Below are 15,595 nucleotides of genomic sequence, written 5' to 3' on the forward strand. Positions count from 1 at the left end.
GGAAGTATTTCCCTGAGTTGGCCTCTTCAGGGTGGTGCATCCCCCAAGTTTTTCCAGTGGAGTTGATACGATCCTTAAGGGTCTTCTATATGTAGAATTCACTACTTGGCTTAAGTTACTACTCAATTTTAAAGTTGTAAATTTATAAACCTTTTTAAAAAGCCTTTAAATTTATAAATCTTGTTTCATTTATAAATCAAGTAATTGTGACAAATGTAACAATGTTTTTACTTTTGCTATTGATTAATGTTTCTTCAATTCGTATATTTAACAAATTAACATCTAAATCATTTATAAACTATTAAAATTTAATTATCTTACACTTTGAAATTATTCCTAAACTTAAGATATATTCCTCAAAAATACTTGAAACTAGACCTTCAAATTTAATAAGCAAAACCTTTCTAAGCACTTTAAGCAGCTCTGGAATGTTAAATGTCAATTGAGGATGTAGACGTTGTAGTAAATATTCAAACACTGTTTACAAACTTAATTATGTTCTCTTAAACATTTCTAATTAAAATCATGATTCTAATATCAAATACTTCAGACTATAACCACAACTTAAACATTCTCAGCACTTATGCAGGTACACAACACACATACAGATTATCACATGTTCACAATTATTGCAAAATATATTCTTAAATATATAATACAAAAGAATTAATATATAGATTTGATTATCTTTGTGTCTAAAGTTATTTCTGCGTCTTCTCAGGTTGCAAAGTCACTGACTTCCCTAAGGAGGATATTTACCGTCTTGGCTGAGTTTCAGCTGTTGGGTAGATTATCTTGGACCATGATTTGGTTGTGGGTTATCTGATGGAAAGCTTGAGACTCAGATCAAAACCTTTCAGGATATTGATGCCGAAGCCACAGGTTAACATACTGAGCTCTTCATATAATAAAGCAAATTTCCAAGCCCAAGCCTTTTGTTGTACTGAGTATGCTAAGCCTGTATTGCATATGTATTATTGTTTTACTGAAACTCTGATAGAGTGCTGCTGGGAAACTCTGATAGAGTGCTGCAGCTACACTATCAGTGCTCTGATAGTGTAGCTGCTGTTGTAAACAGTTGAGCAGCTTCTTATAAAGTTAAATCTTTTCTTACAAAGGGCCCAGCAATTCCACTTCTAGGTATCTTAAAGAGAAATGAAATTTATATTTACACAAAGACTTATGCATGAATATTCATAGCAGCCTAATTATTAAATAACAATAGCCAAAAGCTGGCAATAATCCAAAAGTCTTTTGATAGGTGAGTTGATAAACAGTGATATATACATGTAATGGATTACTACTCTGCAATGAAAAGGAGTGTTCACACTACTAATATACATAACAATGTGAATAAATATCCAAAAACATATAGAAGTGTGAAAAAAGCCACACATAAGAATTTAGTACTGTCTGACTCAATTTTATGAATTTCTGGAAAGGGCAGGCTGATCTACAGTGTCAGAAAGATAACAGAACTTAAAGAATTTTTTAGGCTGGGCATAGTGGCTCACGCCTGCAATCCTAGCACTCTGGGATGCTGAAGTGGGGGGATTGCTTGAGGTCAGGAGTTCGAGACCAGTCTGAGCAAGAGTGAAACCCCATCTCTTACCAAAAATAGAAAAAATTAGCCAGGCATGGTGGTGCACACCTGTAGTCCCAGCCACGCAGGAGGCTGAGGCAGGAGGATCGCTTGAGCCCAGGAGTTTGAGGTTGCAGTGATCTGTGATGATGCCACTGCACTGTAGCCCTGGCAACAGAGTGAGACTCTGTCTCAAAAAAAAAAAAAAAAAAAACGACTTTTTTAAAGGTTGAATCTTTTTATTATATCTAACTTTATAACTTGAATTCTTTTATTTGGGTTGATGAAAATGTTTGTTCCAATCTGTATTACAGCTAAGCTCTTTTCTACCTGATTGGATTGTGCTTCCTACCTGTGCTTTATCATCTTGCTAATTAACTACCATGCTAAAATCATTTCATGATAAGTATTATGATATTATGACTAAAATAAACATAATTCCTTATTCAAAATACAACTATCTCAAAAAGCTATTTTATAAGATTAAGTGATTATTCATCTGATGCTTATTATATTCTTTGAGATAACTAACAAAAGATGTATTTTTTTCTCTATTTGCTAGAATGCTCCTGTAGATGTTGGCTTCATGGTTTCTAAGCTGCTTTTGACCATTCAGTTATGTCCAAAAACAGAATTTCAGTCCAGTGAGAAATTTGGGGAAGACCTAAGCGATAATACATGGGAATACATATTTGCCATTGATCTGCTCTGCTGCCATCAGAAATGGATTTGGACACATGATAACATCATCAGGTTAGCTATTTTGCTAACTCAAATAAAGTTGGATTTTTTGTAAGGTATTCTTTTGAATGCTGCATTGTGGGTTGAATCATTTTTTTTTTTGTTTAAGTGTATAAGGCAGCTGAAACATTTACAGATGACGTTTTTATTTGGATAAGAGTAAACTACCCTTAATATACCTGTAACATTACCACATTCCCTTGCTTTACTTTTCCTCAGTGTCTGTCACTACTTTTTGTTATATTCTACTATTCTCTCTGTCTGCAGTGGAAATGACTCAGGAAGTGGGAGTGGGATGGCTTTATTTGGTCCACTGGCATAGCCCCAGCTTGTAGAACAGTGCCGACACGAGGGAGGCACTCAGCAAACCTGTGTTGAATGAAATGTAATGATTATTATGTTAACATACAGATATTCTAGGAAAACCCAAAGCAACAGAAATATTCAAAATTATAGATTAGCAGTTCTTCTCACCTGGCAGACAATTAAGCCTTATACTCTCAGGCACCCATTGTATGTAATAAATTAACTTTTCTCTGTGTATCTGCAGCCCTGGCACTATCTATGTGCCACCTCTGGGAGAAAATTGTTACTCAAATAGTTTTTCTGTAGGTGTTAATTATGCTGAGAAAGGATGGTATAAGGGAGTCTGTGGCATTAAAAAGGATACATCAAAGGGTTGATAATCCATATCATTTAGATACTTGAAGAATATATTCTATGGAAATTACCTTGTGTAAGTATCCATCTGTGTACAAGGATGTCTGTCACTCTCAATCCCTTGACACTAAGGATAGATTAGACATCTAAGGGTCAAACAACAAGAAATTGAATCAGGTAAAGCTATATAATGAGATAATAGCTGCATTAATGTACAGAGCTGTAAGTGGATTTTTATGTATCGACATGGAAAAGTGTTTCACAGTCTGTTACTAAATAAGACAGTGACAGAACGGTCTGTCCAGTGCCAGTCTGTGTGATGGTATGTGAGGGCCTACTGTGGGCCTCATGTCCCTGCAGCTCTTCATGGGCACCCAGGAGGCAGGGGCCCTTCTATCCCCATCAGAGCTGCTTTGTCCACGATCCGCCTCACCAGTGGGGAGGACAGTGTCAAATACAAGGGTCTCTGCCTGAGCGACTGCAAACTCTGTTCCCTTCCTCAGCACTTCATGGTTCTCTCCAGGTTGTTTACGTCCACAGAGAGAGCAAGAAGTATCTAGAAGAAAAGCCTAAAATTAGGAGAGTAATAATTATCAGAGACTGGGTTATTCAGGGTGCTTTTAATTCCTATTTTTCTTTTGTTTGCATTTAAATTTTCTAGTGATATATAGTGAATGCCTTGCAAAAAGTAAATACATTTTTTGAAAAAAGAAAAAGCAACATGGAATTGGTACTGTTTTCAGTCAGTGGAAATATTTTTTTTGTCCCTGTAAAGTGTGTTTTGATTATTGACATTACAGTTTTCCTCTGCGTTAGCTATTTTTGCGCACATAGCTTCATTTGTCTATGATTCTCCCAGGTAACTGTGGGCTGCTGGAACTCAGGGGCTGCTTTAAGTGCCTGGAGGGTCCAAATGAAAATGCAGGCTCCACCACTTCCTAGTTCTGTGACTTTGGGGACACTGTTCAGCTTCTTTGTGCAAAGCCTTATAAAAAGAGTCAAAACAGAATGATGAAAACATGTACTTTTGTAGCCTCTTTTAAGTCAGTGTGGGTACAGATATCCTGAATAGTTGGAGAAGATGTAACCTTCCAATACCTGTTCTTATTTTAACTTAAAATGTTAGATCCTTAGCAGTTACTCTTTTTCACTAATTGCCTATGGACCATTTAGAAGATAAGGTCTTATAATTTGAATGATGGTTAGTATATATCTTTTCTTGTTGCTGTTTTACAGTAAGGAGCTGTGGCCTGTAATGGATAAGTGGATAAAATACAGAAAAGGACATGCGAACATTGCATATATTCCTGATATTATTATAGCATCAATACTGAGGCTCATTGGTGAGTTGTCTGTTTTATTGCTCTTTTTTATTGTAATTGATGACATCCTGGTCAGGGTATAAGTGTATAGTAATATATGATGACTTCGAAACTTCACTGTAATGACTGATTTCACAACCGTCAGAGTAGAGACTTTTGTGCTTAATTTCCTCCTTTCTCTTTCTTTATAAATTAGTGTTTTATCCACTTTTGTCAGAGATGAAGATTTTTTACATTAGTACATTTTATTTATAATTGAACTCGTACATCTCAGATGCTAATATTAATACACGTGCACACACATATACATATACACTAGGATATATGAATTGCTGTAAATTATAATCTCATTTGGTTTCTAAAATAAGATATCTTCATTACAGAAATTAAATGATTGTTTAGGAATATTTTAAATGAGACATAAATTCTTCTTAACCTCAGATTAAAAAGAACCTCTGTGGCTGTTTGGTTCTACTCCTTTCCTATTGCCCACAAATCTTTGGCTTTTATTTTTCCTTATATTTTTTCTCTTTACCTTATCTCTGACAAGCTGCTATCTAGGCTCTGCAGAATTATCAGTGATGAGATCTCCTAATTTTGGACTGACTTCTGTATCTGCAACATGTATTTATTGCTCTTGGGGAATAGAAAATAAGGTTGATGCGATTTCTGCATTATGGCCCTTTAGATATTTGAAGATAGTTTTCATGACTTTTAAGTATCTTTGGATATTAGTTAATAAAAAGTCAAAGATAACACCAGTTGAAATAAGGTTAGTGTTTGAGAGTATATTATAAATCTTATAAATAGATCAAAACAGAAAACATAATATCCCTGCTACTTTTGTTACTATATCAGCAAATTTGCATTCCTCTTCTATGTGTAGGTCACATGCAGATGTAGCAACATTGTGTTAAGTAAATATATAAAATGGTTAAAGGCAAAAGCCTGGTTACCAGGTCGACACCTAATTTCACTGGAAATAACCAAAAATACACTTGTAGTCAAGTTTCCAAATAAGAGTGTGAGAACCAAATGATTGCTAAAGACTATATAAGAATTCAGAAGAGATATATGAAAAGATAAACAGAGGCACAGAAGTGGAAGTAAATTACCTATACCCAGTGAGGCACAGTCCCCAAATGGTTTTGCTGAGTTCTTCAGCTCAGGATATCCTCAAGAACAATTTCTGTCATAGATGCAAAGCAGTAGGGAACGCAGAAGGGCCAGTAGTGGACATTCCAATTTTAATAGCAGCTTCTCTTAAGAATTCAAGAAAAATTGTTCATACTTTGGACTCATTCTAAATTATGAAATCTTTCTGAGAATTTAAAAAATTAAAGATGTTTTAAGTCTATAAATATATTTATGTTGACCTAGATGAAGTATCTGTGAAATTTTCCAAGGAATGTAATATTTTTAAAGTCACATTTTAAAATATGATAATGTTTGCTGTTTATTTTGGAGTGGTCGTTTTTCTGTATTTATTAGTTGTAACAAGAGAGGAAGTAAGAGTGAAGATTGTGTTTTTGTGGTCACCGGCTGCATACCACAGTGGAAACAGCCCCTTGTTGTTTATAGAGAAGGGTCATGAAGTTCTTTTTAGTGACTTGCCCACTGCCTCTTCCAATTAGCTTATATCCTCTGGAGTTACCAAATTTGGTTTGTCATCCAAATTGCCTGAGAAACTTTTTTTAAAATATAGATTCTCAGGCTCCATCCTGTGATGTTCTGATAGGATTAGTTTAGAGTTGTGTCTGCAAAGCCCTGCAGGCAGGCCAATGATAAAGTGGGTTTGGAAAAGGTAATGATTGCCTTAAATGAGATAGCACAGTCATATGCTGTATGCATATGTGATGTGTTCCCTTAAGATTATAATATCATATTTTTACTGTACCTTTCCTGTGTTTGGATGTGTTTAGATATAAAAATACTTAACCATTGTGTTACAGTTTACCTACAGTATTCAGTACGTAACATGCTGTACAGGTTTGTAGCCTAGGAGCAATAGGCTGTACCCTATAGCCTAGGTGTATGATAGGATGTACCATCTAGGTTTGTGAAAGTATGCTCTGTGGTGTTCACAGGAGACAAAATTGCCTAATGATGCATTTCTCAGAATGCATCTCCGTTGCTAAGCAACACATGACTGTACTTAATTTTGGTTAGATGTCATAAAACTCTTTCAAACAAAACTGTGCAAGATTATAGAAGTGCTTTCAAATATATACCTTAAAATTAACCCATATGTGAATTAATAAGAATGTAGTAATAGTTTAAAAACAAGAATGTATAATTATAGGGGAAAAACTTGTAATTTTTGTCAAATTAAGGCTAGTTTGTACTCTAAATCTTTAAAATTCTGGCTGTTAAGAAATAGACAAATAATTTATGACTATTTGAGAATACATATTATTTAGAGTAATATGTGTATATTTATATTGGTGATATGTAATATATAATACAATTATATATTATAATTATATATTATGGAGAATAAAAATAATGTATAATTAATAAGGTATAATTGGCAATATCATAGAATGGTAATATAGAAATATAGTTCAAAGGATGGGTAATTGGAGAAAAAGTGTAACGTGGAAAATAAAAGCAAAGTCAGGAAGAGTAAATCCTTGTTGGGTCTGCTGAAGGAGCTGGCGTGCACGAGCAGGGCAGGCCTGGAGAGTGGGGACACGTGGGGCTGACCTGCGGGGGTGGCCAGTGCTGGAGAGCAGCTGAGTTCCACCCCACTCAGCCTCTTGGTCCTTTCGGTGCCGCAGTACCATGCGCTGATGCCAGCCCAGAGCCCAGCAGCTCTGGGCAGTGAGGGCAATAGTGCGGGCTCAGTGGTAAGGAGTCAGGGCTGTTTTTAAGAAGAAACTCTGTTAGTGTACCTTCTCACCATTTGTGAAGCTGACCTTGATTAAGAATTGATAAATAAAAATTAAGTTGTTAAGCCATGATTTAACTGAAGTCACACACCAATCATATCCTTGATTTAAAATTTTCAAAGTCCCATAACGAGGTTTTTACTCCATGGAAAATAAAACAGGCTTTCTGTCAGTGCAATTTAATATCTAATGTTAGATTGAGATATGAACATTGCTATTAGCAAATGGTCATATATGATTATTAAATGTGGTTTACTCTGACCTACCTTAACACTAATGTATTAAAGACCATTTTGTGAAATGCTTGAATTGCTTTAGATGCATAGAAATATGGAGGAGTGATAGAGCTGGATCTAATCTTTGCACTCCTCATTTCTTGGCAGAATTGAGGCTAAGAAAGGTTAAGCCCTTGTCTGAGGCCACTCAGTGGGAAGGTAGAAGAGCAAGGATAAATTTGTCCACCACTGGATTCGGTGGAGTGTAAAGCTGTATAATGCCATGTTTCTGCTTGAATCCTGAATAATGTGGCCTACTGGGTATTAACTGGAACCTAGAAGCTAGGAAAACTGTCCCACATGTCAGGTTTCTTCAGGTCAGACTGAAGTAGCCATTACTTATTGATTTCTACCCATTCTTTTGCCAGGTTTTTCAACTCTTTTTTTTTTTTTTTGAAATTGCCTCAACTTACCCTTTCCTTAACATATTTGCATCTAAAATCTTGAATGAAAGCTCTGGGATCTTTATCTTGGTCTTAGTTCTGCCCTGTAGACTCATCTTAGCAGGCTCTCCTCTCCTCTGGCTTGGTGACTGTGCTGTGGAGTGCATTGTCTTTGACCTTGAAAGTAGCTCCACATTTCTTATTTGTATTCTAATTTAGCTGAATGTCCTGGGCTCCCTCACATGCCTTCTGTAGGGACTTTTCTTCCCATCATTTAACCAATTTGTCATCTTTGCAAAGTCACCATATATTGAGTCTTTTTCCCCAAGTCATCTGCCCCAGACTCACAATTTCCTCTTATTTTACTCCTGATAGCTCCATTAATTTAAATAGCTGTAAAACCCAATTTCATTATGTGCTTTTAATTGAAAGAAAGGGAGCCATTGTAACACGATCGTATATTATCTGGGAATAAATGCACATCCCGTGGCTGAATGATCCCATAGCTGTGTTAGGCACATGCCCCTTTCTCTGCTATTTGTTATGCATCTAATGCCCTTGGTACATTGTTTCAGAGGACAGATCCAGTGGCATATAGTTAGCAGTTTGATCTAATTGCAAAGATATATACATATATATGTACATTTTTGAGACAGGGTCTCATTCTGATGCCCAGGCTAGAGTACATCACAGCTTACTGCAACCTCAAACTCCTGGGCTCAACAGATCCTCCTGCTTCAACCTCCCACGTAGCTGGGACTATAGGTATACCACCATGCCCTGCTAATTTTTGTATTTTTTTTTTTTTTTTTTTAAGAGACAGGGCGCTGCATTGCTCAGGCTGATCTCAAATTCCTGGACTCAAGCAATCCTTCCACTTTGGCCTCTTAAAGTGGTAGGATTACAGGCATGAGCCACTGTGCTCAGCCCAAAGAGATATTTAAAAGTGGTCAGTAACCTAAAATTTCTGATCTCTGAAGTAAATTACTTTTCAGTTTCCTGGGCTGCCTAGGAATTATTCAGGTATTTAAAGTGTCATCCTAGATATTCCTAATTTCTAATCCTAATATTGTTTGATCAGTAATTATTTACTGTATATCTGCCAAATATCAAAATAGAGTATATGTAACCAGCACCAAGCTAGTTCCTATAGGTGATACAAAGTAACAGAAGTTACTTAAATGCTGTATGCCTCAGTTTCTTCATATTTAAAATAGAAATGAGGCTCATGTACTGGGTTCAAATAGAAACCCATGGAATGTAGTATTGAGAGAGAATATGATGTCAATAGAAAAACCCAAACTCTCTAAAATAATTTAAAGAGATTTATTCTGAGCTGAATGTGTGTGACCTTCGACCAGGGAAACATGAAAATTCACCTGAAGTGGCCAGGTTACAGTTTGGTTTTACACATTCATGGAGACAGGAATTACAGGTAAAACCAGAAATCAGTACATGGAAGGTGTACAATTGGTTCAACCTGAAAAGGCAGGACATCTTAAATCTGGGGGCTTACAAGTCATAGGTGGGTTTTAGATATTCTTTAGTTGGCCATTGTTTGAAAGCGTTGAGGTTTGTCTAAAGACCTGAAGTCAGTAGAAAGGAATGCTGGAGTAAGATAAAGGGGTCTTCTGTCTGTCCTGTGTTGCTATACTGTAATCAAGTTGGAAAGTAAACCACATTATATTGGCTTACTAACACCTGTTTAGTGAGCTTTTATTGTTTGTAGTCATGACTCACTAGGCCTCTTAGAAAGGAATTTGGGCAAGAGAAAAAAGGTCAGAGTTCAGTCATCAATGAACACAGAACAATGAGCATACAATATGTTATCATAAAAGTGCATCTAAGATATGTTCCAGGGTCTTTCTCCTATATAAAAGAAGATGAAGGTTTTGTCTTGATGGAAGAAACAGGATTCCACCTGGGAGCGAGCTTACATCTGTAGGAGAACCACTGGAATAAAGGAAGGCTCCAAACACGAGGGGAGTGGGTGACTGACGCCAGTGCTGCCCTGCTTGCCTTAGCCTTCAGTGGATTTAGCTGCCCTGTGATCTCTTTGGTTCTCAGACCTTTTGGTCTCAGGACCCCTATATACTGTTAATCGTTATTAAGAACTCTCGAAGAACTTTTGTTACTCCAGGTTTTATCAATATTTATTGTATTAGAAATTAAAACTAAGAAATTTTAAAAATATTTAGTTATGCATTTAAAATTAATAGTAATAAACTCATTAACATAAATGACATTTTTAATGAAAAATACTATTTCCAAAACAAACAAAAAATAATGAGAATGACATTGCCTTGTTGCAAGCCTCTTTACTATCTGGTTTGATAGAAGACAGCTGGTTTTTCATTATCTGTTCTGCATTCAATGCCTTGCAATATGTTGTTTTGGTTCAATGTATGAAAAAATCCAGCCTCATACACATATGTAGTTGGTAAAGGGAAGAATATTTTCATAGGCTTTTCAAATAATTATGGATATTCTTCTGTGATACTATAATAAAACTCAACAAGTAGTAGTTTCTCAAAGTGTGAAATCTGAAACCTTATCAGTGAGCTTTTTATACTCTGTTATACTAAAATCCGTTGGTCTAGCTTGCATGTTGAAGGGATCCTTTTGCCAATATATGATTTTGTAACCTGCATTGTTCACTTGGAAAATAATTGATTCACACAGATCTTCCAAATGTCAGCGATATCCCCCAAAACACAGTATCACCAATCTCATCACAGAAAAGTCTTAAGCATCGGAAAGCTATGAAACTCAGTGTGGCTGGTGGACGTTGTTCCATAGTTCTGATTTGCTTAAAGGCTCAAATTTTATCATTGACCATAATGATAAATTTCCTTGAAGTTACAAGCTCACTTTGTTCATTTTTGAGAAAATGTCTGCTTCATTCCAAATACTCATAGTTTGTCAGTTCTTTTAATCAAAAGTCGTGTTCCACGGGAAAAGCACCCGGTTTCACTCACAACACAACAGTTCCACAAGTGCTTTTCTTCACCACAACCAGTGTGCTGGGTGTGCAGGGGAGAGCTGCATGTGAACTTCCTGGGCTGTCTACAGAATGTTGCAGAGTTCTGTGTTTGGGGGCCTAGATTTAGTGAGAACAGTTGTGACTGCCTCATCAAGGACATTCTTAAGTGAAATCAGCCTTTTTGACTGTGGGCGCTTGGCGATGAAGAATGACTGCCGTCCAGTGAGGTGCCACTGTTCAGGGTCCAGTCGTGTGATCTGCCGTTGCTTTTGCACCATCAGCCCACACTTTGGCGCTGGGAAGAAGGCACGACATAACTTCTCAGCATCGTTCTGAAATAGTTCTGACTTTGAGGACTCCAGGTTGTCTGCGGACCACACTTGAGAACTGCTGCACTATATTATCACAGCAGCTGCCAAAGTGTTAGAACCAAAAATGTATATTTTGATTGGACCACTGTTTTCTTCTGTTTGATCTATGAGCCTATTAGCCATTTCACAGTATCACAGGAGCCCTACGTTCCTTCTGGATTCCACTGATGACATTGTAACCTAGCTGGGAAAGCAACACGCTGTATATCATCACATACGTGTGAATAAAAGAAGAGATTGGGTATTTTGATCACCTCCTGTAAGACAATGGTGCTTTAAATTATGAAAAGTTAATCAACGTTTAACCAAAGACAGTTTACGTTTTGTTTTATTGTGTTTCCCCTAGGTCGTTTAGGCCAATTGGGTTTGAAGGAAGGATTTCCATCTGCTGTGAAAAATATTAGTTCAGTTATTGGTATGTTTATACAGCATGCTCAGGATGAAGGTAAAACTCTTGTTTGTTAAAATTACTTGTGAATCACTTGTGTTCCCTTATTAAACCCTTTTTGGAATCTTTACTATGCGCTGTGCTCTGTGCTTCTCTTGCTGCCTCATAGACTAGGGCATATTTGCAAAAACATTTTCAGCATTAGTATTTGGATGTGTGTCTGGATTTTGTGTGTTTGTTTATTTAAATGGCAGTAGTTCACCATGTTGGGCAGTGTTTCTCTAAGGAAAGGGGAACTTTCTTCTCCCCCTGGTGCTAACATTCTGTCTCAGAAACTGTGCCATGTGATCCCCAAAAAGTGATGTATTTAACCTGGGCTCTCTGCAAAGCCTGCTGGGTGGAGGCCTGCTGTGTCCCGACGGCCAGATGAGATCACACGTGTAAGCAGGGATGGATGCACAGTGAGGTGCCAGGTATCACTGAGTACTTAGCGTCTGGAGAGAACTTGGAAGGCTGGAAACTTTGCGAGCAAATCTTCATGGCAGGATTTCTGTTACATTTACATTTTGTATAGCATGTAATTTTATGTCTCATTCTGTTGTGAGAAAACCTTAACTCAAAGTAACCCTTTATAAGTGATGAATCTAGTTTCTGTTTTGAATATTGTGTAATCAAGGAATAATGTAATTAAGCAACATCCTATCAGAAATGTACAAAGTGACATCTTAAATACCGCATGACACCCAAGATAGTAGCCAGAATAATGGCTAATGGGTTGTCTTGCCAACAGAAACAGACTTGTTCTCTTGCTGGGGCGGGTATAACGTAGAAGCTGGGAGCATGAGGAAGGAGGAGAAGCCGATGTAGGGGCCTGCTGTAGGTTAAACACTGGGCTTGGCACTGCCCCACAGCAAAGCAGGGTCCCCAAGACAGCCCTCTGAGGTGAATAGGGGTCTCCCTTATTTTACACCTGAGGAAACTAAAGCCCAGGGAGCAGAGTAATTTGCAGAAGGTAAGGCTAGGCAGCGCCAGCCCAGCTGTTGGCCCTTGTCTGTCTGACTCCAGATCTCTGGTCTTTAAACAGTGCCACATGCTCCTGTTTATTCAGATTGTCTTCTTAATTTCTTGTGCTTTTACTGTTAAACACTTTTTTGAGTTGTGGCCTCATTATGTGCTATGCTCTATTGCTTCTCTCACTGAGTATAGATTAGGGAGAAAAGTAATTTTAAAAGCTACAGTTCTGCCTGCATTTTCAGCATTAACATTTGAATGTGTGGGCTTTTGTGTTGGGTTTGTTTGTTTGAAATAGTACTAGTTTACCCATTTGGAGAAAACTGAAATACAGGTTGAGTATTCCTTATCTGAAATGGGAAGTGTTTCAGATTTTGGATTTTTTTGGATTTTGGAATATTTGTGAATATCTGTAATCTGAAAATCTAAAATTCAAAGTGCTTCAATGAGTATTTCCTTTGAGCCTCATAGTGATGCTCAAAAAGTTTTGAATTTTGGAGTATTTGGGATTTGGGATTTTTTGGAGTAGGGATACTCAACCTGTATTATAGTTAATAATAAATTTTAACTAAATTAAGCTTTAATTTAACTAAGTAAACTTATCCTAAAGGAAAGCTATAATAATATACTGTAATTTATAACATAATCTAGAATCATACGTTGTAATCTAGTATGTGAAACTGTGATACAAAGATAGTTTTTATTTCATCTCATTTCATTGTGTTTTTTATTTCCAATGTCCATTATAAATACTTCAAGTGGATATTTAATAGTCATGTATTTGATGATTTTTTTTAAAATTTGTAGGTACATCTTAAATTTTTTTATTGTGAATGTTATTTAATATTTAGTTTTTATTGCTGGCAGAAGCAGAAACGATTCTGTATTTGGATAGTATTTCAGTAGATTACATTATTAAAATTTTGAGTAATGGACATCTTCTTGGATTATAACTGATTTAAAATTTCTTTTCAGATATTCCATGGGGTATACAGTTAGCAGCCGTATATGCTCTTTGTGACTTGAGTCCCAGCAATCCAGCAGAAATTTCCAAGATCCTGGAAGCTTGGCGGAGGGAAGCATCCAAGAGTGTTCCATCTGCCATCCTCAGCTGCCTGGAAGAAGTCAGCGCGCTGAGTGCAGAGGGGCTCGGCTGACGCAGGAAGGCCGCTGTGGCTAGAGAAGTGCCTTGACACATTTTGAATATAAGTAGATTAATCAACTTTCAGAAACAAAGGAAGGTTTAAAGAAGACACAAAATAGATAAACTGACAAGAGGCTCTCCTTATCGTTTGGCAAGGAGACAGGAGAAACAAACAGTTGCACAGTTGTTTTTCCCTAAATCACATACATTTCACTTAAGGCTATTGTGATCATGTGACATATGGATTGTATTATTGTGTCTTGGTCAAACAACAAAAACTTGAATTTAGCCCTTTTTTTGCTGCAGAAAGTGTCCTTTTAGTGGCTTTTTAAAATCGAGTGGCATTTTATAATGAACTTACCAATATAAAAACATGATTTGGTTCCTGAGCTGTTTTTGGACTTGTGCTCAAATGAGTGACTAGGAAAAAGTAAATTGGCAAAACAAAGACCTAAAGAGTTTTCCACTTCTTAGCTGGAAATGGGCTACAAAAGTTTTTCTCAAGATGTAATACATAATTGATCAGAGTAAAACATGGAGAGCCCTTAGCAGAAACTCACTTTAAAGCATTTTCTTTATATCTCTAAAGTTCCTTAAAAATATTTAACTATGTATCAGGAAGAGGAGAACTGAAGAGTAGAAGTTCCCTTGCAGGTTTGTGTATCAATGACATGTATATGAGCGATTCAGAGGCGACCGCAGGCAGAGCTCTGTGTGCTGTGTACATATGGACCGTGCTATGATGTGTCTCACATTTGATGATATTCCACTTTCGGAATTTTAGTATTTGTATATAGAACATGGGTTTAATAACTCACCGTGGTTCTGATTTGTCTTATATTCATCATTTCTTAAAACTCTTGTATGTGTTTTTTATAATAAAAAATAAAAATAAGCCATGCATGTTAATTGTTCTGATTAGTAAAGAGTGACACGGGCCTCACTTCTGTTCTACCAAAGATGAAGAACCATACTCTAACCAAAGATAGGAGTAAATGGCCATTCCTGAGGACACTCGCTTTCTGGTGACATAAACATATTTAAAGATGTTGCATTGCCAGTATTTGGTTTTGAGTGTTCACTGGGATGCTCTTTAGTGATACCAGATACCATATAATTAAGTGCTCATGATTGGACTTTTTGTTCCATTACAATTTGACAGCTATTACCCCTTGTGTTTTCTTAAGTAACTATAACACCTATAACAAACATAATTGAAATGTATAAATAACTCTGCCCTTTTGGAAGCTTTTTGTTGGTATAGTCATTCTTTCTACCAATGTATATCGAGCATACTCTCTCTTGGCGCCTTGCTGGGAAGAGCTGAACAGCAAGGCATTTAGGAGCCAAATTCTCAAAGAGCTGTGATGTATGGGTAGAGGAAAATCCTAAACAAGTAATCACTCAATAAATGCAACAATCTTAAGTTGAAATAACTGCAGTGAAGAAATCACGTAGGTTTGCAGTAGAGGTGTCATGAGATTACAGTAACCAGGACTGTTCAGAGGCAAAGGGATGCGAAAAGGGTGAGAGGTGCAGCGGAGAGGCCAGGCCTGTCAGGAGGACCACAGCCGGTGGGCGTGGGGCTTGGTAATGGGTAAAGTGTAGATAGATTTAAAAATCTGTCTCAGCGGTAGTATCAATGCTGTGTTCGTGAAGTTGGGGGTCAGGGACAGGGAAGAATCGAGATGCCCAGGTTACTGAGTTGGGCTCCTGGGGTTGGGGACAGGTGTGCAGGTTTGGTGGTAGGAATCACCAATTGCAAGCTTTTCATTTGGGACATGGGAACCATGAGACATCCAAGTGGAGGTGGCAGGGAGACTTTATGGGCAAAATTCTGTAGA

At 37.1% G+C, this 15,595-nt stretch overlaps 1 protein-coding gene across 1 annotated transcript in view; it reads left to right on the forward strand.

The window, feature by feature from the left end:
- The window catches only part of ICE1 (interactor of little elongation complex ELL subunit 1), an 88,694-nt gene extending 74,042 nt beyond the window's left edge, over window positions 1-14,652 (forward strand). Inside the window, exons 18-21 of the mRNA XM_012651849.1 lie at window positions 2,145-2,335; window positions 4,220-4,326; window positions 11,555-11,653; window positions 13,583-14,652. Coding sequence (XP_012507303.1) covers window positions 2,145-2,335; window positions 4,220-4,326; window positions 11,555-11,653; window positions 13,583-13,764 — 579 coding nt within the window. The 3' untranslated portion in view covers window positions 13,765-14,652. The remainder of the gene's footprint in view (window positions 1-2,144; window positions 2,336-4,219; window positions 4,327-11,554; window positions 11,654-13,582) is intronic.
- Window positions 14,653-15,595: the final 943 nt, after the last annotated feature.

The sequence above is a fragment of the Propithecus coquereli genome, unplaced genomic scaffold, assembly GCF_000956105.1.
Source record: "Propithecus coquereli isolate 6110/MARCELLA unplaced genomic scaffold, Pcoq_1.0 Scaffold371, whole genome shotgun sequence".
Classification (NCBI taxonomy): Eukaryota; Metazoa; Chordata; class Mammalia; order Primates; family Indriidae; genus Propithecus; species Propithecus coquereli.